General features: G+C 40.5%; 1 protein-coding gene across 4 annotated transcripts in view; it reads right to left on the reverse strand.

Annotated features, from left to right (window-relative positions):
* LOC145981853 (uncharacterized) overlaps positions 1–26088 on the reverse strand; it is a 79587-nt gene that overhangs the window by 20304 nt on the left and 33195 nt on the right. For all 4 annotated transcript variants that reach the window (XM_083115304.1, XM_083115303.1, XM_083115301.1 and 1 more), the window contains exons 8-10: positions 19598–19700; positions 4002–6381; positions 707–847 (exon numbers count right to left, since the gene is read on the reverse strand). In XM_083115304.1, the coding sequence (XP_082971430.1) occupies positions 707–847; positions 4002–6381; positions 19598–19700 (2624 nt within the window). The remainder of the gene's footprint in view (positions 1–706; positions 848–4001; positions 6382–19597; positions 19701–26088) is intronic.

Genomic DNA, 26088 nt, shown 5'->3' on the forward strand with positions numbered 1-26088 from the left:
TGGGTGACTGAAGTTAAACAAGGAATGGAAGAAGGTGTTAGAAAGAGTGGAAAGGACAAGAGAGAAAGATGAGAAAAGAAGGAAGAAGAATGAAGGAAATAGAGTGTGAGATAAGAGTCCAGCGACATTCTCTTTCAGGTGAAAGTACATTTGACAAGGGAAAGCCACCTGCTAGAATGTTCCAGAACTACTTTCTAATAGTCTGGAGGGGAGTAATGTTTGTGTATATATATCGTCCTGTTTTGTACCTTGTTACATTTGTACTTGGTTCAGAGTCTGAAGAAGACCTTGCTAGAAGGTTGAAAACATTACATCTAGTTTATGTTTTATAATAAAATAAATTTTTGCCTTGGTCAGCATATTGAGTTTTTCATATCATGGAAACAAGGCTTAATGGTGTTATAATTGTATATTTGAGTAATTCATACAATAATTAAAATTATTATAGTTTTCTTTGGAACATAGATATGCGAAGTTTCGATTAGTTCCCAAGAAGCATGTTGGAATTACATGGTAAAGGCATATCCCCGATTACAACTTAGATGGCACTAGTAAAGAATAAATTGAAGATGCATGAAAAATTGATACATTACATTCACTAGAGACGAAAATACATGATTAACATATACGTACATTCTTACTATACTTAATCATAATTGTATGAGAATTGAAATTATATTTTTGAAAATGATTATAATAAGCATACCTTTTTTACAGTACTTGCAAACAAGCAGTTTAAATCCATAATGTCGAGTCATATGCTGATAAAACTGCAGCTGTGAGGTGAACACTCTGCCACAAACGTCACACACACATTGCCATTCTTCAGACTGTACTTTATTTTTATCTGAAAATAATGAAAAATCATGTTAGTTGTCATCTTGGTATTTGGGAAATATGAGATGTGCTAGTCTACACACAGGGGGGATAAATATGAACATTTTTATTTAAAAAATCATTTTTGATGATTTTTTAAATTTAAATCATTTTTTTTATTTTTTAAGAACAACCTTAAAATTGCTTGTATGTTTTTTGGCACTGTACATATGGATACATATTTTTTTGTAGAAAGGCTTTTTCTGGTAAATGGCCCTGTAAAATATTTGAACAGATTGATTAAAGCAAATGAAAAATTACATGTAAATACCGTATTTACTCATGTATAATGCACACTTCTTTCAAAAAAGTGTGGTGCGTATTATGCATGGAATAATTTTTTAATGTTTACAGAACCCTATCATGTTACATATATATCGTTGCAAAGCTTGAATTCTGCAGTTTGTGAATATGGCAACAGTATTCCATTCAAGATGGTGACACTTATTTGCAATGCGGTTGAAATAAGCTCATTACAAAATGAAGATACATTGTGATTTTTATGGTACTTTGTATGAAAAGAAAGATAAGGAAAAAGAAAATTAGAATTAAAATGTATTACTGGCCAAATAATATGACATATATGGAGTGTGGAAATGCCTTAGTGGAAGAAATCTTGTGCTGCTAGTTTGAGGGGCCTGAATGTGCCTCCAATAAATGTTTCGTTAGTCATAGAAAAAGTATAAATTTTGAAGTTTTTTTTTTTAGAAAAAGTAAGAAGGAAATGAGCAAAACCACTTATGAAAGTTTAAAGGCCGTTTCCCACAATTTTTCACTTTGTAATGTAATGTTCTCCTCTTGGTCCACACAGCAACAGATGACTCATTGAATAAGAATGATGTAATTCACTGTTGATCGGCATAGCAACAGCTTTACGACCTACAACTAAAAAACCCATTTCTTGAACCTGGATTGTACTGTGCATTATATACAAGATACAATTGTTTGTCACATATCCCTATCAAAAACAAGGGTGCGCATTATACACGTGTAAATACAATATACATTTTTGTTTCTGACATTGTATATATGAACCTGTTGTGGAAATATTTGTTGTGTGTGTTAATCAAACTATAATAATTTCAGTAATTTTTCTTTCAGTGAAAATTGAACATTCTGGATGTAAGTTTGCAAAATATCAGCTGCCTTGTTTATTTGCAGTTGTGATTTAACATTAGTATTTTGTATATTATTCTAAACAAAACTTTTGCTATTTTTGCCTATAAAAATTATTGAATTTTTAAACCGAGAAATTTAAGTGTTTACAGTTTACAAATTACATTTCCTTTCATATGAGCTTCACACCATCGGTACATATATTTTGTTGGATAAAAAATCTGTATAAAAATGGTTACGCAATGTGAATTGACAATGATAATGGATTTGAATAAGAAATGCAATGAGCTTCAAAACAAGACCAGAAAAGTTGTTTGGCAAAATTGAAAAGAACTGTTTTTTGACAAATCTTGAAAACCTGAAAATTAATAATTGTGTTTAAAACCTTTCTGCCTGCACCCTACTAAAATTTCACATTCATCGCACAATCCGTTTTTGATTTACAGAATTTCAAAGAGAGCGATCGTTTGCAAAACAACAAAAGGGCCCTTTTTTGATTTCAAGGCAATAAAAAATATGTCATACTCGAAAAAAATTGGTTAGCATAGATTAAAGCAGAATTGAACAAGCTAAAAAAAGGTAAAAAAGGTAAAGTGTTCCCCTGTGCATAGCACCATGCCATGAAGGCGTATAGGGGGTGTGGGGGTAACGCCCCACACTTTCTTGATCCGGTCGTGAGTGGGGGTCATGTGATCAGCATCACGCCCCTAACCGCCTTTACCCCCCAGGGTTTCCCCCAGGTACCCATGTTATTCGACGCTGGGTAGGCGCTGGGGCCGCTTCCACCGTTAGAAAAGTTCCCGGATTTGAACCGGCCGGGGATCGAACCCGGGACCTTGAGCATGGTAGTCAGACGCGTTACCGACTGAGCCACCGCGGCCACTATCTAAATTGTAATGTAACTCGTTTTACTGGTTAATTTTTAATTGGAGTGCAAACTCGAGTATCTATAATTTTTAATCTGATAGTAATTATTTTGTGATGTTTTGCCATGATCTGGATGGCTGAACGTAAAAGCATGGGAATATAACGGGTATTTCACTCGGGGCGGAACCCTGTATTTTGGTCATAACTCTGACACTAATAAAGATATTGCAATGAAATTTGGAGTGGACTTACCTCCGTTCATGCAAAGTCGGGTAACATAATAAAAAGTGATGGAAATGGCCACCATTGGCATCCAGGCAGCAAAACAGCGCGATGCCTTGAGTAGCAACAGCACCGATCGGTCGCGATGGAATTATCCATTGGTTATTTCCAGCAGGATGGAGCAACACGGCACACCTTGCGTGCAAGCATGGCCGAAATCTGGTCTTTTTTCGGCGATCGCGTAATTTCCAGGGGACTTTGGCCACCGTGCTCGCCCGATCTCACGCCGCCTGATTTTTTTTGGTGGGGATATTTGAAGTCGAAGGTTTACGCCAACAAACCACGAATCATAGAGGCCTTGAAAGCAAACATCAGTCCGGCAATCCCAGCAGTGACACCTGACGTACTGAGACAGAGTTTCCACAACATGGAAACACACTTGTTATGATGTCACCCTAATTCGCATGAACGGAGGTAAGTGCACTCCAAATTTCGTTGCAATATATTTTCTAGTGTCCGAGTTATGAACGAAATACAGGGTTCTGCCCCGAGTGAAACACCCTGTATAATAACGGTTCCCTGTGAATAATTTCTGTGATTCAATTTTCAGTTCTCCCATAGATTTAATTTATAAACACATTTTGAGTGAATCAAAGAGTTGTCATTATGTAATGCAGAAACAAAGATGTATTGTGCATAAATGAGGGCCACAAACAGAACCACTATGTTTATACATACATTTATTATTGATTATAAAATCTGTTCATTGAGGCTTTAAAAATTGTTTGTGGCCTGAAACGGTGAGGAGTCATGTCACAGAAGAAAAATTAATTTTTATACTGGGTGTCCCACGTGAAACTGGCCGGTTTCATGTGGGACACCCGATATAATTCAGCGGAAAACAACAACAAAATATTTACCTTTCATAGCTGGAACTTCAGAATTCTGGGCTGCCTTCGTTAAATGTTTCTGTTCCTTATGCACTTCTTTCTCTTTCTTGTAGTAGGGGTGCTCTATATGAACAGGCAACGATATACTGACGATAGACTCATCATCACTGTCGTCACTTACGGTACACTCATCCATGGTGGTTAACGTTGCAAGGGAGTATGCATTTTTTACCTTGGGAAATATTTCTGCAGTCGTGTCTACTTTGGGGAAAGGTACGTGATCAATTTCACTACTCCCGTTTGGAACTTTTGAATTGCTTCTTGAAACACTCACTATTACGCAGTCGTCTTCCTGTTCGAGTATTTCAACTTTGGGTTTGCTTTCGGAACTTTTTGCAAGGGACGGTTTCAAAACCGATCTTTTGTTTTCCTTCTCGGGTGTAGCATTTAAAAGTCTCAAGGTTTCATTTTTGTCTGAACAAGTATACACACCTGGTTTCGCTTTGGATGTTATGCGCATTGTGTACACATAATTATTGCCATCTGGCTTTGCAATTTCTGTTTTACACGGAGAACTTGACAAGTTATTTGATTTGTCACGATGTACGTCGGGTGAAAATGTTTCCTTTCCGAATGACTTACAGCAACGAAATATGCCCGGTTTTAATAACTTAGTGTATTTGTCATTAAATTTAACAACACACGAATACATCCCAGACTGCAGCAAAAATTGTTTGTCGATATCAGATTTAACTTCTGATACAGTGTCATACATCGACAGATCAACAGGAATTCCTGTGATGCGATCTTTATTTAAAGGAACACTTTCTTCTTGAATGATCTTCTTGATGGATTTTTTAGTTAATGGAACACTTTTTACTTTACTAATCCTCTTGATGGGTTTTTTAGTTAATTGAACACTTTTCTTTTGGCATGTGGTAACACTTTCTTCTTGACTAATCCTCTTCACAGATTTTTTACTTAATGGGACAATTTCTTTTCGACTAAATATCCTGATGGATTTTTTAGTTAATGGAACACTTTCTTCTTGATCAGTCCTCTTAGTTAATGCATCAATTTCTTCTTGACTAACTATCCTGATGTAATTTTTAGTTAATGGAACACTTTCTTCTTGACCAGTCCTCTTAGTTAATGCATCAATTTCTTCTTGACTAACTACCATGTTGCAATATTTAGTTAATGGAACACTTATATCTTGACCAGTCCTCTTCGTTAATGCATCAATCTCTTCTTGACTAACTATCCTGATGGATTTTTTACTTAATAATGTTCCACTTTCTTCTTGACCAGTCCTCTTCAGGGATCCTTTAGTTAATGCATCAATATCTTCTTGACTACCTATCCTGATGCATTTATTAGTTAATGGAACACAATCTTCTTGGCTAATACCTGTGATGGACTTTTTACTTAATAGCACACTTTCTTCTTGACCAGTTCTCTTAGTTAATGCATCCATTTGTTCTTGAGTAACTCTTCTGATGCATTCATTTGTTAATGGAACACTTTCTTCTTGGCTAATCCCTGAGATGGACTTTTCACTTAATGGGACACTTTCTTCTTGACGACCTATTGTGATGGATTTTTTAGATGATGCATCAATCTCTTCTTGACTAAGTATCCTGATGGATTTTTTAGTTACTAGAACACGTTCTTTTTGACCAGTCCTCTTAGTTAACGCATCAAATTCTTCTTGAGTAACTATTCTGATGCATTTATTAGTTAATGGAACCCTTTCTTCTTGTCTAATCCCTGTGATGGATTGTTTACTTAATGGAACACTTTCTTCTTGACTAACTACCCTCATCGATTTTTCAATTACCAGAACATTTTCTTCTTGACTAGTACTCTTGATAGATTCTTTTGTTAATGGAATACTTCCTTCTCGAGGTATAAATTCCATGGACCATTTACTCAATGGAACATTTTTTTCTTGACTGGAGTTTTCTTCTAAATTGTACACACGCCTGTCTATTAACTGGTCATCCATATCCATTCCCAAAATTGACTCACCAAGCTGATCTTCATCTTCACGTTTATCAGATAAGAACTTGTCATCTGGAACTAACTCACACGATTCCTGGCTCCTAACTAAACACGGATCTACCTCCAAGCCTAATATAGTTTCTGCATCTTGTTCATCATTCGGTGCAGATAGGTTTAAAGTGAAGTCCGAGGATAACAGGCTACTAGCTATACTCGGAGACAGTTCCTCAAAGGAGTCCGTAGGATGATCAGCGTGAGGAGAGTAGAAACTTTCCTCCGAATCAAGAGTTTGGAGTGGGTCATTGAACTCTGCGTCTTCCACTTTGGGCCGACAATCCCATTCAAAGTTTTCCCCTGGGGTATTCCAGATGGGAACAAGTTCCTTCTTAACTGTATTGTTGTCAACCTGAAAGGAAATCCAGTAGTAAATTTTGAATTTCAATTAAATATTTTTGTGTGCGTCAGCACTGAGGCTATTTTGCACCTGTCACACTATACGGGGTCCAGCCCCTTATCATAACAAAAATAAAAGCGTGTCTGAAAACTAAAATGTCCTTACCTTGGTTAAAAGCTGAGGCTAAAAAAGTTACTCAGCACAAATAAAGACAAAACACAGGATGACACAGAAGAATTATACTGGCCATGGGGCCAGTCGCCAGAGCCTCGTTAGTCTGCAGTCCAGGGTGTACTATGTGGAAGTGAGATTGACTATTGGGTGCACTATGTGGAAGTGAGGTTGACTATTGGGTGCACTATGTGGAAGTGAGGTTGACTATTGGGTGCACTATGTGGAAGTGAGGTTGACTATTGGGTGCAATATGTGGAAGTGATGTTGATTATTGGGTGCACTACGTGCAAGTGAGGTTGACTATTGGGTGCACTATGTGGAAGTGAGGTTGACTATTGGGTGCACTATGTGGAAGTGAGGTTGACTATTGGGTGCACTATGTGGAAGTGAGGTTGACTATTGGGTGCACTATGTGGAAGTGAGGTTGACTATTGGGTGCACTACGTGCAAGTGAGGTTGACTATTGGGTGCACTATGTGGAAGTGAGGTTGACTATTGGGTGCACTATGTGGAAGTGAGGTTGACTATTGGGTGCACTACGTGCAAGTGAGGTTGACTATTGGGTGCACTATGTGGAAGTGAGGTTGACTATTGGGTGCACTATGTGGAAGTGAGGTTGACTATTGGGTGCACTACGTGCAAGTGAGGTTGACTATTGGGTGCACTACGTGGAAGTGAGGTTGACTATTGGGTGCACTATGTGGAAGTGAGGTTGACTATTGGGTGCACTACGTGGAAGTGAGGTTGACTATTGGGTGCACTACGTGGAAGTGAGGTTGACTATTGGGTGCACTACGTGCAAGTGAGGTTGACTATTGGGTGCACTACGTGGAAGTGAGGTTGACTATTGGGTGCACTATGTGGAAGTGAGGTTGACTATTGGGTGCACTATGTGGAAGTGAGGTTGACTATTGGGTGCACTATGTGGAAGTGAGGTTGACTATTGGGTGCACTACGTGGAAGTGAGGTTGACTATTGGGTGCACTATGTGGAAGTGAGGTTGACTATTGGGTGCACTACGTGCAAGTGAGGTTGACTATTGGGTGCACTACGTGCAAGTGAGGTTGACTATTGGGTGCACTATGTGGAAGTGAGGTTGACTATTGGGTGCACTATGTGCAAGTGAGGTTGACTATTGGGTGCACTACGTGGAAGTGAGGTTGACTATTGGGTGCACTATGTGGAAGTGAGGTTGACTATTGGGTGCACTACGTGGAAGTGAGGTTGACTATTGGGTGCACTACGTGGAAGTGAGGTTGACTATTGGGTGCACTACGTGGAAGTGAGGTTGACTATTGGGTGCACTACGTGGAAGTGAGGTTGACTATTGGGTGCACTACGTGCAAGTGAGGTTGACTATTGGGTGCACTACGTGCAAGTGAGGTTGACTATTGGGTGCACTATGTGGAAGTGAGGTTGACTATTGGGTGCACTATGTGGAAGTGAGGTTGACTATTGGGTGCACTATGTGGAAGTGAGGTTGACTATTGGGTGCACTATGTGGAAGTGAGGTTGACTATTGGGTGCACTACGTGGAAGTGAGGTTGACTATTGGGTGCACTACGTGGAAGTGAGGTTGACTATTGGGTGCACTACGTGGAAGTGAGGTTGACTATTGGGTGCACTACGTGGAAGTGAGGTTGACTATTGGGTGCACTACGTGCAAGTGAGGTTGACTATTGGGTGCACTATGTGGAAGTGAGGTTGACTATTGGGTGCACTATGTGGAAGTGAGGTTGACTATTGGGTGCACTATGTGGAAGTGAGGTTGACTATTGGGTGCACTATGTGGAAGTGAGGTTGACTATTGGGTGCACTACGTGGAAGTGAGGTTGACTATTGGGTGCACTATGTGGAAGTGAGGTTGACTATTGGGTGCACTACGTGCAAGTGAGGTTGACTATTGGGTGCACTACGTGCAAGTGAGGTTGACTATTGGGTGCACTATGTGGAAGTGAGGTTGACTATTGGGTGCACTATGTGCAAGTGAGGTTGACTATTGGGTGCACTACGTGGAAGTGAGGTTGACTATTGGGTGCACTATGTGGAAGTGAGGTTGACTATTGGGTGCACTACGTGGAAGTGAGGTTGACTATTGGGTGCACTACGTGGAAGTGAGGTTGACTATTGGGTGCACTACGTGGAAGTGAGGTTGACTATTGGGTGCACTACGTGGAAGTGAGGTTGACTATTGGGTGCACTACGTGCAAGTGAGGTTGACTATTGGGTGCACTACGTGCAAGTGAGGTTGACTATTGGGTGCACTATGTGGAAGTGAGGTTGACTATTGGGTGCACTATGTGGAAGTGAGGTTGACTATTGGGTGCACTATGTGGAAGTGAGGTTGACTATTGGGTGCACTATGTGGAAGTGAGGTTGACTATTGGGTGCACTATGTGGAAGTGAGGTTGACTATTGGGTGCACTATGTGGAAGTGAGGTTGACTATTGGGTGCACTATGTGGAAGTGAGGTTGACTATTGGGTGCACTACGTGCAAGTGAGGTTGACTATTGGGTGCACTATGTGGAAGTGAGGTTGACTATTGGGTGCACTATGTGGAAGTGAGGTTGACTATTGGGTGCACTATGTGGAAGTGAGGTTGACTATTGGGTGCACTATGTGGAAGTGAGGTTGACTATTGGGTGCACTATGTGGAAGTGAGGTTGACTATTGGGTGCACTATGTGGAAGTGAGGTTGACTATTGGGTGCACTACGTGCAAGTGAGGTTGACTATTGGGTGCACTACGTGCAAGTGAGGTTGACTATTGGGTGCACTATGTGGAAGTGAGGTTGACTATTGGGTGCACTATGTGGAAGTGAGGTTGACTATTGGGTGCACTACGTGCAAGTGAGGTTGACTATTGGGTGCACTATGTGGAAGTGAGGTTGACTATTGGGTGCACTATGTGGAAGTGAGGTTGACTATTGGGTGCACTATGTGGAAGTGAGGTTGACTATTGGGTGCACTATGTGGAAGTGAGGTTGACTATTGGGTGCACTACGTGCAAGTGAGGTTGACTATTGGGTGCACTATGTGGAAGTGAGGTTGACTATTGGGTGCACTATGTGGAAGTGAGGTTGACTATTGGGTGCACTATGTGGAAGTGAGGTTGAGTATTGGGTGCACTATGTGGAAGTGAGGTTGACTATTGGGTGCACTATGTGCAAGTGAGGTTGACTATTGGGTGCACTAAGTGGAAGTGAGGTTGACTATTGGGTGCACTACGTGGAAGTGAGGTTGACTATTGGGTGCACTATGTGGAAGTGAGGTTGACTATTGGGTGCACTATGTGGAAGTGAGGTTGACTATTGGGTGCACTATGTGGAAGTGAGGTTGACTATTGGGTGCACTATGTGGAAGTGAGGTTGACTATTGGGTGCACTACGTGCAAGTGAGGTTGACTATTGGGTGCACTATGTGGAAGTGAGGTTGACTATTGGGTGCACTATGTGGAAGTGAGGTTGACTATTGGGTGCACTATGTGGAAGTGAGGTTGACTATTGGGTGCACTATGTGGAAGTGAGGTTGACTATTGGGTGCACTACGTGCAAGTGAGGTTGACTATTGGGTGCACTATGTGGAAGTGAGGTTGACTATTGGGTGCACTATGTGGAAGTGAGGTTGACTATTGGGTGCACTATGTGGAAGTGAGGTTGACTATTGGGTGCACTACGTGCAAGTGAGGTTGACTATTGGGTGCACTATGTGGAAGTGAGGTTGACTATTGGGTGCACTATGTGGAAGTGAGGTTGACTATTGGGTGCACTATGTGGAAGTGAGGTTGACTATTGGGTGCACTATGTGGAAGTGAGGTTGACTATTGGGTGCACTATGTGGAAGTGAGGTTGACTATTGGGTGCACTATGTGGAAGTGAGGTTGACTATTGGGTGCACTACGTGCAAGTGAGGTTGACTATTGGGTGCACTATGTGGAAGTGAGGTTGACTATTGGGTGCACTATGTGGAAGTGAGGTTGACTATTGGGTGCACTATGTGGAAGTGAGGTTGACTATTGGGTGCACTACGTGCAAGTGAGGTTGACTATTGGGTGCACTATGTGGAAGTGAGGTTGACTATTGGGTGCACTATGTGGAAGTGAGGTTGACTATTGGGTGCACTATGTGGAAGTGAGGTTGACTATTGGGTGCACTATGTGGAAGTGAGGTTGACTATTGGGTGCACTACGTGCAAGTGAGGTTGACTATTGGGTGCACTATGTGGAAGTGAGGTTGACTATTGGGTGCACTATGTGGAAGTGAGGTTGACTATTGGGTGCACTATGTGGAAGTGAGGTTGACTATTGGGTGCACTATGTGGAAGTGAGGTTGACTATTGGGTGCACTATGTGGAAGTGAGGTTGACTATTGGGTGCACTATGTGGAAGTGAGGTTGACTATTGGGTGCACTACGTGCAAGTGAGGTTGACTATTGGGTGCACTATGTGGAAGTGAGGTTGACTATTGGGTGCACTATGTGGAAGTGAGGTTGACTATTGGGTGCACTATGTGGAAGTGAGGTTGACTATTGGGTGCACTATGTGGAAGTGAGGTTGACTATTGGGTGCACTATGTGCAAGTGAGGTTGACTATTGGGTGCACTACGTGGAAGTGAGGTTGACTATTGGGTGCACTACGTGCAAGTGAGGTTGACTATTGGGTGCACTATGTGGAAGTGAGGTTGACTATTGGGTGCACTATGTGGAAGTGAGGTTGACTATTGGGTGCACTACGTGCAAGTGAGGTTGACTATTGGGTGCACTATGTGGAAGTGAGGTTGACTATTGGGTGCACTATGTGGAAGTGAGGTTGACTATTGGGTGCACTATGTGGAAGTGAGATTGACTATTGGGTGCACTACGTGGAAGTGAGGTTGACTATTGGGTGCACTATGTGGAAGTGAGGTTGACTATTGGGTGCACTACGTGCAAGTGAGGTTGACTATTGGGTGCACTATGTGGAAGTGAGGTTGACTATTGGGTGCACTATGTGGAAGTGAGGTTGACTATTGGGTGCACTATGTGGAAGTGAGGTTGACTATTGGGTGCACTACGTGCAAGTGAGGTTGACTATTGGGTGCACTATGTGGAAGTGAGGTTGACTATTGGGTGCACTACGTGCAAGTGAGGTTGACTATTGGGTGCACTATGTGGAAGTGAGGTTGACTATTGGGTGCACTATGTGGAAGTGAGGTTGACTATTGGGTGCACTATGTGGAAGTGAGGTTGACTATTGGGTGCACTACGTGCAAGTGAGGTTGACTATTGGGTGCACTACGTGCAAGTGAGGTTGACTATTGGGTGCACTATGTGGAAGTGAGGTTGACTATTGGGTGCACTATGTGGAAGTGAGGTTGACTATTGGGTGCACTACGTGCAAGTGAGGTTGACTATTGGGTGCACTATGTGGAAGTGAGGTTGACTATTGGGTGCACTACGTGCAAGTGAGGTTGACTATTGGGTGCACTACGTGGAAGTGAGGTTGACTATTGGGTGCACTACGTGCAAGTGAGGTTGACTATTGGGTGCACTACGTGCAAGTGAGGTTGACTATTGGGTGCACTACGTGCAAGTGAGGTTGACTATTGGGTGCACTATGTGGAAGTGAGGTTGACTATTGGGTGCACTACGTGCAAGTGAGGTTGACTATTGGGTGCACTACGTGGAAGTGAGGTTGACTATTGGGTGCACTACGTGCAAGTGAGGTTGACTATTGGGTGCACTATGTGGAAGTGAGGTTGACTATTGGGTGCACTATGTGGAAGTGAGGTTGACTATTGGGTGCACTACGTGCAAGTGAGGTTGACTATTGGGTGCACTATGTGGAAGTGAGGTTGACTATTGGGTGCACTACGTGGAAGTGAGGTTGACTATTGGGTGCACTACGTGCAAGTGAGGTTGACTATTGGGTGCACTACGTGCAAGTGAGGTTGACTATTGGGTGCACTACGTGGAAGTGAGGTTGACTATTGGGTGCACTACGTGCAAGTGAGGTTGACTATTGGGTGCACTACGTGCAAGTGAGGTTGACTATTGGGTGCACTACGTGCAAGTGAGGTTGACTATTGGGTGCACTACGTGCAAGTGAGGTTGACTATTGGGTGCACTAAGTGGAAGTGAGGTTGACTATTGGGTGCACTACGTGCAAGTGAGGTTGACTATTGGGTGCACTACGTGCAAGTGAGGTTGACTATTGGGTGCACTACGTGGAAGTGAGGTTGACTATTGGGTGCACTATGTGGAAGTGAGGTTGACTATTGGGTGCACTACGTGCAAGTGAGGTTGACTATTGGGTGCACTACGTGCAAGTGAGGTTGACTATTGGGTGCACTATGTGGAAGTGAGGTTGACTATTGGGTGCACTACGTGCAAGTGAGGTTGACTATTGGGTGCACTATGTGGAAGTGAGGTTGACTATTGGGTGCACTATGTGGAAGTGAGGTTGACTATTGGGTGCACTACGTGCAAGTGAGGTTGACTATTGGGTGCAATATGTGGAAGTGAGGTTGACTATTGGGTGCACTATGTGGAAGTGAGGTTGACTATTGGGTGCACTACGTGCAAGTGAGGTTGACTATTGGGTGCACTACGTGGAAGTGAGGTTGACTATTGGGTGCACTATGTGGAAGTGAGGTTGACACTTGGGTGCACTATGTGGAAGTGAGGTTGATTATTGGGTGCACTACGTGGAAGTGAGGTTGACTATTGGGTGCACTATCTGGAAGTGAGGTTGACTATTGTGTGCACTACGTGGAAGTGAGGTTGACTATTGGGTGCACTACGTGGAAGTGAGGTTGACTATTGGGTGCACTACGTGGAAGTGAGGTTGACTATTGGGTGCACTACGTGGAAGTGAGGTTGACTATTGGGTGCACTATCTGGAAGTGAGGTTGACTATTGTGTGCACTACGTGGAAGTGAGGTTGACTATTGGGTGCACTACGTGGAAGTGAGGTTGACTATTGGGTGCACTACGTGGAAGTGAGGTTGACTATTGGGTGCACTACTTGGAAGTGAGGTTGACTATTGGGTGCACTATGTGGAAGTGAGGTTGACTATTGGGTGCACTACGTGGAAGTGAGGTTACTATTGGGTGCACTACGTGGAAGTGAGTTTGACTATTGGGTGCACTACGTGGAAGTGAGGTTGACTATTGGGTGCACTATGTGGAAGTGAGGTAGACTATTGGGTGCACTATGTGGAAGTGAGGAGTGAGGTAGACTATTGGGTGCACTACGTGGAAGTGAGGTTGACTATTGGGTGCACTATGTGGAAGTGAGGTTGACTATTGGGTGCACTACATGCAAGTACACCCCACCTCCCCCAGTAGTAAATATTTAGCAACATGAATTGTTTATTTTTGTTAAACACATCAATCAATGCATACAATTTATTGAAATTGACATACTTATGCAAAAAAAAAAAATCCAATGTAAATTTGAGGAAACATTTACAGTCTGGAGATATAGAAATCATGTGGATCATTTGTTTGTGCTGCAAATTTGCAACAAAAATAATTTCAAGAGTCGTTTATTTCAACTGAGATAAATTTGTTCCTTTAAGGGCATGTCACTCTTGCCAACTTAACTCTTTTGGTGCCAGATCTGTATCTTTCGTGTGCCCATTTGGCTGTGAACTGGGGCACTCGCTCCCCTGCTCCACTACGATGCCATCACTGGCTCTGGTCCACATAGACCAACTTTTGCCATTAATGTACATTCTGCACGTGATATTATTATAGGGTTAACAGTAATAGCAGTGCCCTCCACCGCTTTGACACTAAAATTATCATATGAGGCAATTTATCCGGCCTTTGTAAATCTAGCTCTTTGAAAGTCACCTTTAGCTCCATTTAAAGTGAAATGTAGCTCTTTTATGCGCATCAGGTTTGTCAGCATTGCCAGGATGGCTGTAGGAGGCAAGGAGAAATGCATTATGCTTATGTGGGAAATGCATTATGCTTTTATTTGTTCTCTCGGGAATATCAAACATCCAATGGCGTAGAAAAGTACATGAATGGAAAAAAGACACGTTGATTAATTTCTTGGTCATCGGAAAAATCGAAACTCCCATTTGATTAACCGTAACTTGAAGTTGATTCCCCCCATAGGAATACATGGGATTATGTAAACACTATATTCTTCAAACATTATGTCTAGCTTAATAATCAACTTAAGAAACATGGAGAGAAGTTCAGCTGGGAATTTTTTTAGTAGCGGTGCCCATTCCGATGATATTGAAATAAATGTACAACTGTCACTCTTCCCCTTAAGCAGTCTGTTCTTGCATTCCTTGGCCTCCCCGATAGCGCAGTGGTAGCGTCGTCACCTTGTAATCAAGGGGTCCCGGGTTCGATACCCGGTGGAGGCACATAGTGGTTCGGATCCCACTTTAACCCGACCCCGTGGCCGACTGGTTAGCACATCGCGCTGCGACGCCAAGGGTCACGGGTTCGAATCCCGGTCGGGCTTGGTTGTTTGTGAATGTCCATTCATCAATTTCATCATTTCATCACTCATCCCCATCTTCACAAATTAGCCAAGAGGCACAAAACGCGAAGTAAAATAAACTAAATCAAATCAAATCGGATCCCACTTTAAACTGTAGGTCCAGTCCCGATTAGCCTTTCTGTGTATAAATTGGACTTAAAACATCAATTCAATCAATCAATCAATCAATCAATCAATGTTCTTGCATTCTTCTTTCTGAAAGTGGGGCACATTCTAATAAAGTTAAAATAATCAAAGTATGAATAGTATGTGGTATGTTATGAAATATCCTAATTAATGAATAATAACATTTCTTTCAGAACACTTGTGGTTGATCAGGGTGTCTACCAAAATAACGCTCCCAAATTCTTGACTTTTTCTTAACATTTATTTAATCGCCTCGTGCAAAATTAAGAAAATACATATTTTAATTCAATGAAAAACCCATTCCACAAGGCCAGTTACGATGAAAACTGAAGTTGTACATTAACAAAAGATTTAGACTTGCTTTAATTATTAATGCATGTAAAAATTAATAATTCTTCCTAGATGTGGAATGGCTACATTACTTTATTTTGACTTTCTTGACTAGAATACATCCTGTTGAAGCATGACATTCATGGACATCTGTAGAATTTCTTCCAGAAAAGGGCAGGCAAGGCATTTTTTTTCCTTCGGAGGGGCACAAATGAGGAATATTCTCCTCCATAATAGTGTTAAGGTAAAGGTAATTCAGTGCATGTGGGGCCCTCAAAAAACACTCCTTTACTTATGTTCCCACAATGCACTTATAAAAATTAAGAGAAATTAATGTTTGAGTTGGTGTTTTAAGTCCACGTTGTGCATAGTAAGGCTAATCGGGACAGGACCTACAGTTTAAAGTGGAATCCGAACAACTATGTGCCTCCACCGGATATTCAACCCATGGACCCTCAGAAATTAATGTGACTGAAATGAAATTATACATGTGAAAATATTGATTTAAGTGTTTTAAGTCCACTTTATGCACAGTAAAGCTTTGGGACTGGACCTACAGTTTAAAGTGGGATCTCAACCACTATGTGCCTCAACTGGGTATCAAACCCAGGACTACTTAATTACAAGGCGACGTTGTTACCACTATGCCATCGGGGAGACCCCTTAAGTTGACATATATTTCACCAATAGAATGTTCCTGCAGGACATTATCTGCAGCTTTCCAGGGATGGGTGTTCTGCTCTAGACAAAATAATACACAATGAGAAGACTATGAAGATTAACCCTTAAGGGGAAGAGGGACAATTACCAGTTGTGCATTTATTTCAATATCTTCGGATTGGGCACTGCTATTTAAAAAAGGGATTAGTATGCAAGAGAGTAAGAATTTCTCTCCATGTTGCAAGTGGAAGCTGTTTCTCAAGTTGATTAGTAAGCTAGACACGATGTTTGAAAAATATGATTAATAAGTACAGAATCCTATGTATTCCTTATGGGAAATCAACTTCAACTTCAAGTTACGGCTAATCAAATGGGAGTTTCGACATTTCCTACTACTATGAAATAGTTCAGTGTCCTCCTTCGGTCCATGTACTTTTCTACGTTATTGGATGTTTGATATTCAACAGAGAATGAATAAAATAAGGGTCTCATAAACCTAATGCATTTCTCCTTGCCTCCTACGGCCATCCTGGCAGTGTTGCCAAACCTGATGTGCATAAAGGAGCTAAATTTCACCATTCATAGAGCTAAAAATGACTTTCAAGGAGCTAGAATAATGAAGGCTGCATAAAGTGCCTCCTAGGGTAATTATGAATGTCACAGCTTAGCTTTAAAGTGATGGCAATTTATTCTTAATTTTCACCGTCTACATTTGGCAGCATCTCAATAATCCACTGTTGCTCATATGAAATTGAAAATAAAGGATTCCCGGATAACAAAATTGTCATCTTCACCTTGGCCACGGCACCATATAAAAGTAGCTGGGGAGGTAAGAGGGGGTGCGTGACGCAGCCAATATAACAATATCACGTCACGTGCAAAATGTACACTCATGGCAAAAGTTGGTCTTTGTGGGTCAGATCCAGTGGTGGAATCATAGTGGGGCAGGGGATGGCACAGTTCACAGCCAAACAAGTGCACGAAAGAGCCAGATCTGGCTCCCAAAGATCGAAATTGGCAACAGTTATCGGCAGCTGCTGTAGCGAGAAAGACCTAGGGGAAATTGTCCCTCTGCCCCTTAAACGCCGAGCATGTTTTCTGCAGGAAGTTTAAATTTGCACAAGGTTTTAAGTAAAAATGTGTATCTCAGAAACTACGAATGCTAGAGTTTCACATTATAGTTCGTTTTCTTCAGTACAGAATAGGCTATAAGCCTGTGGGGAAAATATCAAGTAGAAAAAAGAAAGAGAATACAAAAGTGAAAAATCGTTCCTATTACGAAATAGGCAACACTAGGACATGAAGGTTCAAAACAGTACCTAGATATTGCCTGACATGTGTTCCATCCTCATAGAAAGACTTGCACACTTGCTGCTGATACTTTCAGAGGAGGAAAACATGTAATGTAAAAGTGGTGATTTAAGGGGAAGGGGAAATTGCCTCCCTAAATATATCCAGAATCAAACTAAACATTACTAATTACTAATAGGATGCCTCAAGGATTGTGTAGCACTCAAAACATGTATCTCCAAACATTACCTGAGCCACAATATGCTTCAGAAGTCGAAAATACCAAATGTGACAAATGAGTCACGTTCCAGTGATTAAGGGTTAATCATGCTGTTGTTTTTTTCATTTATACAAATTGCACAGATACAATACATCCTGTCAGAGCATCAATCTCCACTCTCCACAGACTACTACTCTCACGTTAAGGACTATTCTTGTAGTTGCATGTTGGCCACCCTGGCTTAAAAAAATATATAATACTGACTGAACAGACATGTAAGTGGGATAAAAGTCGCTTTCCTCCAAAATCTACATTGCTCATTTCTTTACAAAATTTGTTCAAAATGAAGACCCTGTTTCATGATACACGATTCACATCATTTAGGAACTGACTGGCAGATTTTGGAACATAAACGATGATCTTTATCGATCTTCTCAAATGCCAGTTGGATCAAGTGATGCAGATTGTTCAATTTCTGAGAATAAACATAATTTCTGCTCAAAGTCTGCTATCACCAATATTGTGTTTTTATTGTGTTTCCACCTACATTGTAGTACAAAAACATGTTGATCTTTGGTTAATTTTGCGATTCATTGCAAGAAACATGAGCAGTTATTACATGTGGTGGCCGGCGGCAACTATGATGGGTAGTGCCGACGTGATCAAGAAATCGAAAAAAAAAACTCCGCAATGCCAACCCCCCTCCCTCTCCTTGAGGTTGCGCCACCAGCCAAGATGTTTATCCTCGTTTGGTAACATGGAAAGCTGTGTGTGTTTTAAGTAAAAACACACTAATCCGATTCATCTTCACTCACTAACCTATCTTTATACACTACAGGACATTTTCCTAAAAACACAATAATTACAAGAGGAAGGGAAAAACAAATCCTCTCACTTTCGCCTCCCCCATGTATACGTATTCCAACTGGATGTCGAAAATATCTTTGTTGTAAAAATAAATTGTCGAAATGCCAAAGGAAACTCGCATCATCATAGGATTTTTTACTTTTATATTTTTAAAAAACTCTGGATGGCCCTTTAGGTGCATCTATCTATTATCAAAATGTTCATTTAACTTTCCAAAAATATTATGTTCGTTTCTCCAAAAATAGGCAGAAAAGTAGATAGTACCTTTCTCACGTAATACTTCCCCAGCGGGTCTTACAAATCAGTCTTATTTAGTGACTTATCTCTGAAGGTGACAACTGTGTCAACACTGCGAAAGTTCCCTCGCTGTGCCATGCGAAAACGGGCACAGCTGGTGTCTTATGGGCTAACCCCATCCCGGCTCATGGTGGAAATGTTCCCTGCTGAGACTTCTTCAACCCTCTGCACGTGTGTCAACTTGGTTGGCCAGCTCTTGGGCAGCTCGGACCACTGCCTCGCAAGGGTACGAAACAGCTGGCGATGCAGTGAGGAGGTTGGGGCGGTCGTCACGTCAGCTAGACCGATTGCAAGATTCGAATCTCCTTGTCTATAAACTATCAATAAATTAATTTAAAAATACTTGGATGAGGTATGCGTTTCTTCTGAGGGTAGTGCCATGGAACGGCAGCTCTCCCCCTTGAGCCGCCGCTGGTTATTACAGACACAACCAAACACACAATAATCAGTGACAATCGAACATCGGAAAACAAATGAAACACGAAACATAAACAAGAGGGTTGCCAAGTCCCACCACTTACACATGGGGTACTTGTTAGTTCAAGTTGTGACGTCTGTATGGGCTTATTCTTGAGTAAGTATGAAAACCGAGAACTAATTTTTGAGGAAAGCAACTTCTATCACACTCATATGAGAAGAATTTACAGAAGTAAAAAGACCAAACAAGCTGTAAAAAAAGAAAAGATTAGATGAAAAAAATCGTCACTGTCTGATCAAAAATGACACGCTCGAGTTTCAATGTGATGTAACTGCCTACCTCCATAAGAGGATCCTGCTGATTTATTGCATGACTGTACAAATTTGCTCCAACATCTCGTACCAACACTTGTTCTTGTGCATAAGTTGATTGAAGAGTGGGCCTGGGGAAAAGAATTGCAATTAATGACGTGAAGATGAAAAGCTGCAATACAAATTAAATGTACACTGAAATATGTCGTAAGTGCAAGCTCACAATTTTTCTATGCTACTTTCTACCAAGCTTCTTAAAACTAGAATTACACAGAGAGTATACTGTGTTTGTTTATTAGTAGAGGCATGCATATTTCGTTTTTGACGAAAACACGAATTATGAAATAACATGCTGTAATGTTCATTTTTCATGTTTCTGAAAGGTGTGAGGTACATTTTCCTACCCTGTTTTGTCACGAAATGAACTGCAAAATGCGAAATATACTCTTAAACCCGAATTTTTCCATTTATATACCGATGCAACACTGTCTGAAGTATTCTGTGAGTAATGCAATTCACGGAAAATTGATTAATTCTGCTGTAAATGTTTGAGAAACAAAATTGGACCCCTTTACACAGGAATAAACTTAATACTCTGGTAACTACATAAATGTGCTATTAGAAGGAATAAGTCTATTTTGTGTACTAAGTGCAGTATTTAAATCAAATTTAGAATTATATTCACAATTTTAAAACCTGGGCCTCTCCCATGGCGCAGTGGTAGCGTCATTGCCTTGTAATCAAGGTGTCCCGGGTTTGATACCCGGTGGAGGCACAAGTGGTTCGGATCCCACTTTAAACTGTAGGCCCAGTCCCGATTAGCCTTACTGTGCATAAAGTGGACTTAAAAGACCAACTCAACCCAACCCAACAATTTTAAAACCAAAATGTCATTTTATATACCACTTTTGATTTGATTATTCACTGCTACAACACCGAAATTTTATTTTATTTACCGCTTTTGAACTCGAAATTGTCTTGGTTCTTGTACCGAAATTTTGATTTTTATTTACAAAAAGTATGTGCCTCTATGTATTAGCAATAAAATGATATGCACTCTGTTTTGCGTTTCTCTGTTATGACTACTGCAGTCACTCAGGACTTTGTGTTTTACTGCTTGCCTAGCTTGTGGTTGGCTTAAACCATGAAGGTTTGGCTAATATCTACACCAGCTACTGGTAGTACACCATGTATGGTTTGCCAACCCATACTTTAAATTGACACTAAGCTCAAGTCTGTATCTGGTTAACAACTATGAAAATGGAATCTGAAAGTACCCCAGTGATCAATTTTGGATTATTTTTTTCCAATTTTTAAACTTAAAAGTACAACTGAGTTGTCATGGCAATGTACTGATATTGGAAACTATCAGTGTCATTTTATTTACCGATACCTGCCGATACTTTTCCCGCATTTTGGCCCTGCACGGGGTTCACAATAATGCCACACAACACTTTCGAGAAGTATATATTATCCTGGATGTGAAAAAATGTACAAGGGCCATTTTTCTTGTAGTGGCAACACTGTTGGTATACACTTGTCAGTTGTCGCTGGGACAAAAGATGATCGGGTCTTGTTTAGCCTTGTACTACGGATCGTGTGTAGGTGTTTGGTGCTGAATAGTACTGTTGTGTGGTAGTTACAAGACGTTAAAGTGAAGTGTGTGTATAATACCGCCACTACAAGAAAAATGGCCCTCGTATTTTGTGATTACGTTGCAGGTATTTTCATATTGTGATGTAATTCTTGAATATTTTGAAGAAAACTGGTAAATTCAAGCTTATTATTGCGTTGCAATACTGCTTGCCTTATTGTCCCGAGTAAACTCGGGCAGGTGTTAGGTGCACTTTTTATATTATCCTGAGTATAATCGGGCCAAACTACTTTTTCTTGTTCGATTTTCTTTATCCCGTAGAAACTTATGAGAGGCGCTCTGTCACGAAGTACAGTAATGTCCCATGGAAGCAGCACCTTACTCAGCTTGATGCTTGGAATGCGTAGCAGAGGGAGAGATGCCAAATGCAAGAAGATGGCAGTGAATCACGTTACCTCTGCCCAGATTGCAATGTCCCCTTATGTGTTGTGTCGTGCTTCAGAGTACACCCTGCTGTGTCTATTTAATATCTAATAGGGATGGGCCGATATGAAATTTTGGCCGATACCGATAAAGTACCGATATAAAATTTACCGATAACCGATATTCTACCGATCCGATATAAAATTAGAAATGGTCCTTGAAGAACCTGAAATGTTCATTGATCTCCTTAATAAATATGTGTTTCGAGGTTATCGCAGTGCAAAAGAAGTTGAATATTTAGACAATTACTTTTTTAAAAAGTAGGGCATCGAGATTATCCATAAAAATTGCATCAAAATCGCAGAATGTTGCACTAAATTATAAAATATTTATCGATATATCGGATCGGTAAAATAATCGGTAATTTTACCAATAAACCGATATGCCTATATCGGCTGATAACGATAGAGTACCGATTAATCGGTCCCATCCCTAATATCTAATAATGTCAGAATCAGAACTGCATTTTCTAAGGTTTTAAAAACATATGTACAACATTTAAAGGCATGATATTATGTTTACGTTTATGATAAAAATGTGTAGCCTTCATTAGACTAAGTATACTTGAGCTAATAAAATTTGCTCATTATATACAAATCGTCCACTGAGAATGTAAATGTTCTATGTCCAATTTTTTATTTCTTCGGGAGAGTCCTTTAAAGTTCGACATGATATATTTATTGGACCTTTGTCATGATTGTGCTGAAAGTTTGTGCCATTCCAAAGGCTGATATATTGAAGCCTCTCTAAAAATAAGTACTTGTTTGGTTAGGTATATACGCTGTAATAAATTATTGAAATTTCAGATAGAACATTGCATTCTGGAAGCGAGACGGAGATGAAACAATTTCACCATAAATTTGTCATTTGGTAGCAAAGTAAAATTCATTCATATTTTTGGAAATCAATTAACTACTTCAATTCAAGTACTATTTTTGTCTGTTAACAACAAAAGTAAGAACCGAAGACCTTTACCATTGCTAAGCATATCCCACAAGTGACTGAGGTTAAAATGCAAGTGGTTTATATCATACTTGGATGATGCTTGTGGTTGGTTGAGGAAATTGCAGCAAGGTTTCATTGGCTGTTTCAAAATTCTGCACATGCACCAAAACGACTCTCATTATATCAATATTGGTTGTATGTAGGCATCAGACGATTGCAGAAATGAAAAAAATGCATCCTAAACAGACCTCAACCAAAATATGTCAATTTGTTTACAATTTGGAGATGCAACATTTGCCTTCTCAATGGACAAAATGTATATCCATACTTTATGTTTATAAGTGAGTGAACTAAATTGTTTAAACTTTCATTAGATATATACAATATTTAGAGGCAGTATGTTATGTAAAAATATGTTCATGAAAAATTATAGTTTTTAATGCATATGTGTGTAACCACATTAACTGTGGATAATAAAACATAAGTTTTATATGTATTCTATCTTGTTAGCTATATTTCAAGTAAAATACACGAGGCGTATTTTTAAAGTAAGTACCGTTCTGAAATTCCGCCGCTGCAGCACTGCGGTCGGTGTCCCGTGCATGCACACTGTGTACCTACATCTGTTGGCAAGCCACAGACGCCACTGCGGCAACAATCGATCGTGTATACATTTGCTTTTGCATATTTAAAGTGCCTCCACCGATTGAGAATCCCGCCGACTGTGAAATATGCGCTGTTATTCGGTTTCTTAGTGCTAAAGGCGTGAAAGCAGTTGAAATTCACCGTCAGATTTGTGAAGTGTACGGACAAAACATTATGAGTGATGGAATGGTACGCAAATAGGTAAGAGCTTTCAAAGATGGCCGAAAGAATGTTCATGACGAGGAACGGAGTGGGCGACCCTCAGTGATCACTGTCGATTTGGTGCAGAAAGTCGACGAAAAAGTGAAAGAGAACAGACGCTTCACGATTTCTTCGTTATCAGAGGAGTTCCCTGAAGTTTCAAGAAGTGTTATCTATGAAATTGTTACCGAACGCTTAAACTATCGAAAATTGTGCTCATGATGGGTACCAAATATGTTAACTGAGGCACACAAAAGCAAACGTTTAGGTAGCACCTTGACTTTTCTTGTCAAGATCTCATCGCATCATTTGGCTGAAAACAATTTGATCATCCTCCATACAGCCCCGATCTAGCACCCAGTGACTACCACGTGTTGCTGCAACTGAAGAAGCATCTCGGAGGTCAGCGCCACGATGACGACGATAGCCTCAAAACGGCCGTGTTGCAGTGGCTGTCAACTCAGGCGGCAAACTTCTGTGACGACGGAATACAAAAGCTTGTTGTTCGATATGATAAGTGCCTTAATATTGGTGGCAATTATGTGGAAAAGTATATACAAGTGTGGTCTTTCATGTAACAAAAAAATTGTTACAAAAAGTTTACTTGTATTTTGTACATATCAAAACTGTACTTACTTAAAAAATATGCCTCGTATATATATTCTTAGTAACGAGCATACAATATGGAACAAAGAAACTGGATTTAGAAAATTCCAAAATTTGGGATTGAATTTCGGAAATTAATTTGTAAGGCAAGCAGTTTATCAATATTTGGAACGACTTATAATTGTTACCATTTTCAAGCATCGGTATCGGTGGGAATCGGTACGGGTTCAAAGTAGTATCAGTTCAGGCCTACTTAAAAAGTAAAATAACTAATGAAAAATCTTAATGTTTTTAAATCTTTGAGCGAGGCCACATACACAAAAATCGATAACAATAAGTTTGTATTGTTCGTTGATTTATTATTAAATTAGCAATAATAAAATATTTGTTAAGATTATACTGGTTGTATTTCCAGGTGGCAGCTGACTTTTATGGTTATTTCTGGCTCTCTCTGTCCCCCAATCGTCTTTGGGGGAATGTGGCTCGATGGGTGTCAGCAAACTCAGTTCCCGAAGGAACGTTGTCAAGCGTACTTCTCTTTTTGCCAGTCGCATACCGACCTGTGGATGGTCGTTCCGGAAATTTTATTTTGCAGGACCAGTTGTACCTTAACCCCCGTTGATTTCTGGTGCTCACATTATCGTTGTCGCAGAATTATCTCACTTTACAGTACGTTTGGCAACATGTGGTGTGTATCCGATGCTCATTTTTTACATCCCACCAAGAGCGTTCGGTGCCTTGTGGCTCAAAAATGACCCTTAGTCGTTCGGAATTGTAGGTAGCTTTCTGGCGGCATGATTTGAACAGGTGTTCTCGGATTACAAGCCAGGTTAAATTGGAGTTAGCTTTCAACATTTCGAGGGCATACATTGCTCTCATCTTCGGGGAATGTAAAAATTGAGACCAAAGTAAGGTTATATATACAGGGAGGTTATTTCAGTCGTTCACCGCCAGCGTGACGGCCGTTCCGCGGACTCTTCATGCAACAGGTCCCGGCAAATTGCGTTCAGGAAGTCCGTAACAGAAACCGCTTGTTTTGTAATGTTTCCACTTTTCACAATTACAGTTACAATTACAATTGAAATAAGCACGTACCTTGTCGCACGGATGCAGGAAAAGGTGTCCTCCCAAATACAAATATTTCCGGCACCTTATTTCTGACATCTAATCTTAGATTAGACATCGCTACTTTATCCTCAGTTGACAGAAAGGGAAGACAGCATCCCGGCGCATAAAGCAAACCGAAAGCGTAAAATGATATTTAAAAGTAATAATAATGATGATCACTAACCTCCTGTGTTATAAGAGATGTTGAAAATGACTTCCTTCAACAGCAATACAACACGTTTCTTAGGTTCAAGAGATCCTGTCTATCGTAATCCCTGACCACTTTTCTGCAAGAATTCGTTTTCACGTAATTATCGTACATAAAAACTCTATGTTCAAGACTATATTTGTTTAACGACATAAGTAATGAATGAATAACAATTAACACACAATAAAGCACTGGCCACGAGTAAGCACATTACAATAACACAGTATAAGCAACACGCGTACTGATAAATGAACAGAAGTTAACATGAATGTACACTGACGTCTGGTAGCCGACAGTGTTGCTAACCATTTTTCGGCAATGTCCCTACAGACGTAGTCAAAATGTCCCTACAACTGACCAAATGTCCCTACGCCAAGTAAAGTGACTAAAAAAAAAACACCTCATGAGCATGCAAACAGAAGATAAAATATACACATTTACTTACCAAATCTTTCTGCTCGGTGCTTCCACAATTAATGAAGGAGCGAATTTACAATACAGGACCTCTCCCCGATTTTTTGTAATATTTCGCATACTCACTAATTGAGGCCTCCTAATCACGAATTTGAAGTTAAAATTTGGGGGGTCACGTGTAGAAATTGCAAAATAAGTGACATTGAGTGGTCCGCGATCGGCACGATTGCTTATTATTTACCGGAAGATTTTGTGTTTCCAATACTTAAAAAACGAAATATACATACCTGATATTACTACGACCCCAAATTTTAAC

This window comes from Lepisma saccharinum, chromosome 30 (assembly GCF_977018435.1).
Source record: "Lepisma saccharinum chromosome 30, izLepSacc3.1, whole genome shotgun sequence".
Lineage (NCBI taxonomy): Eukaryota > Metazoa > Arthropoda > Insecta > Zygentoma > Lepismatidae > Lepisma > Lepisma saccharinum.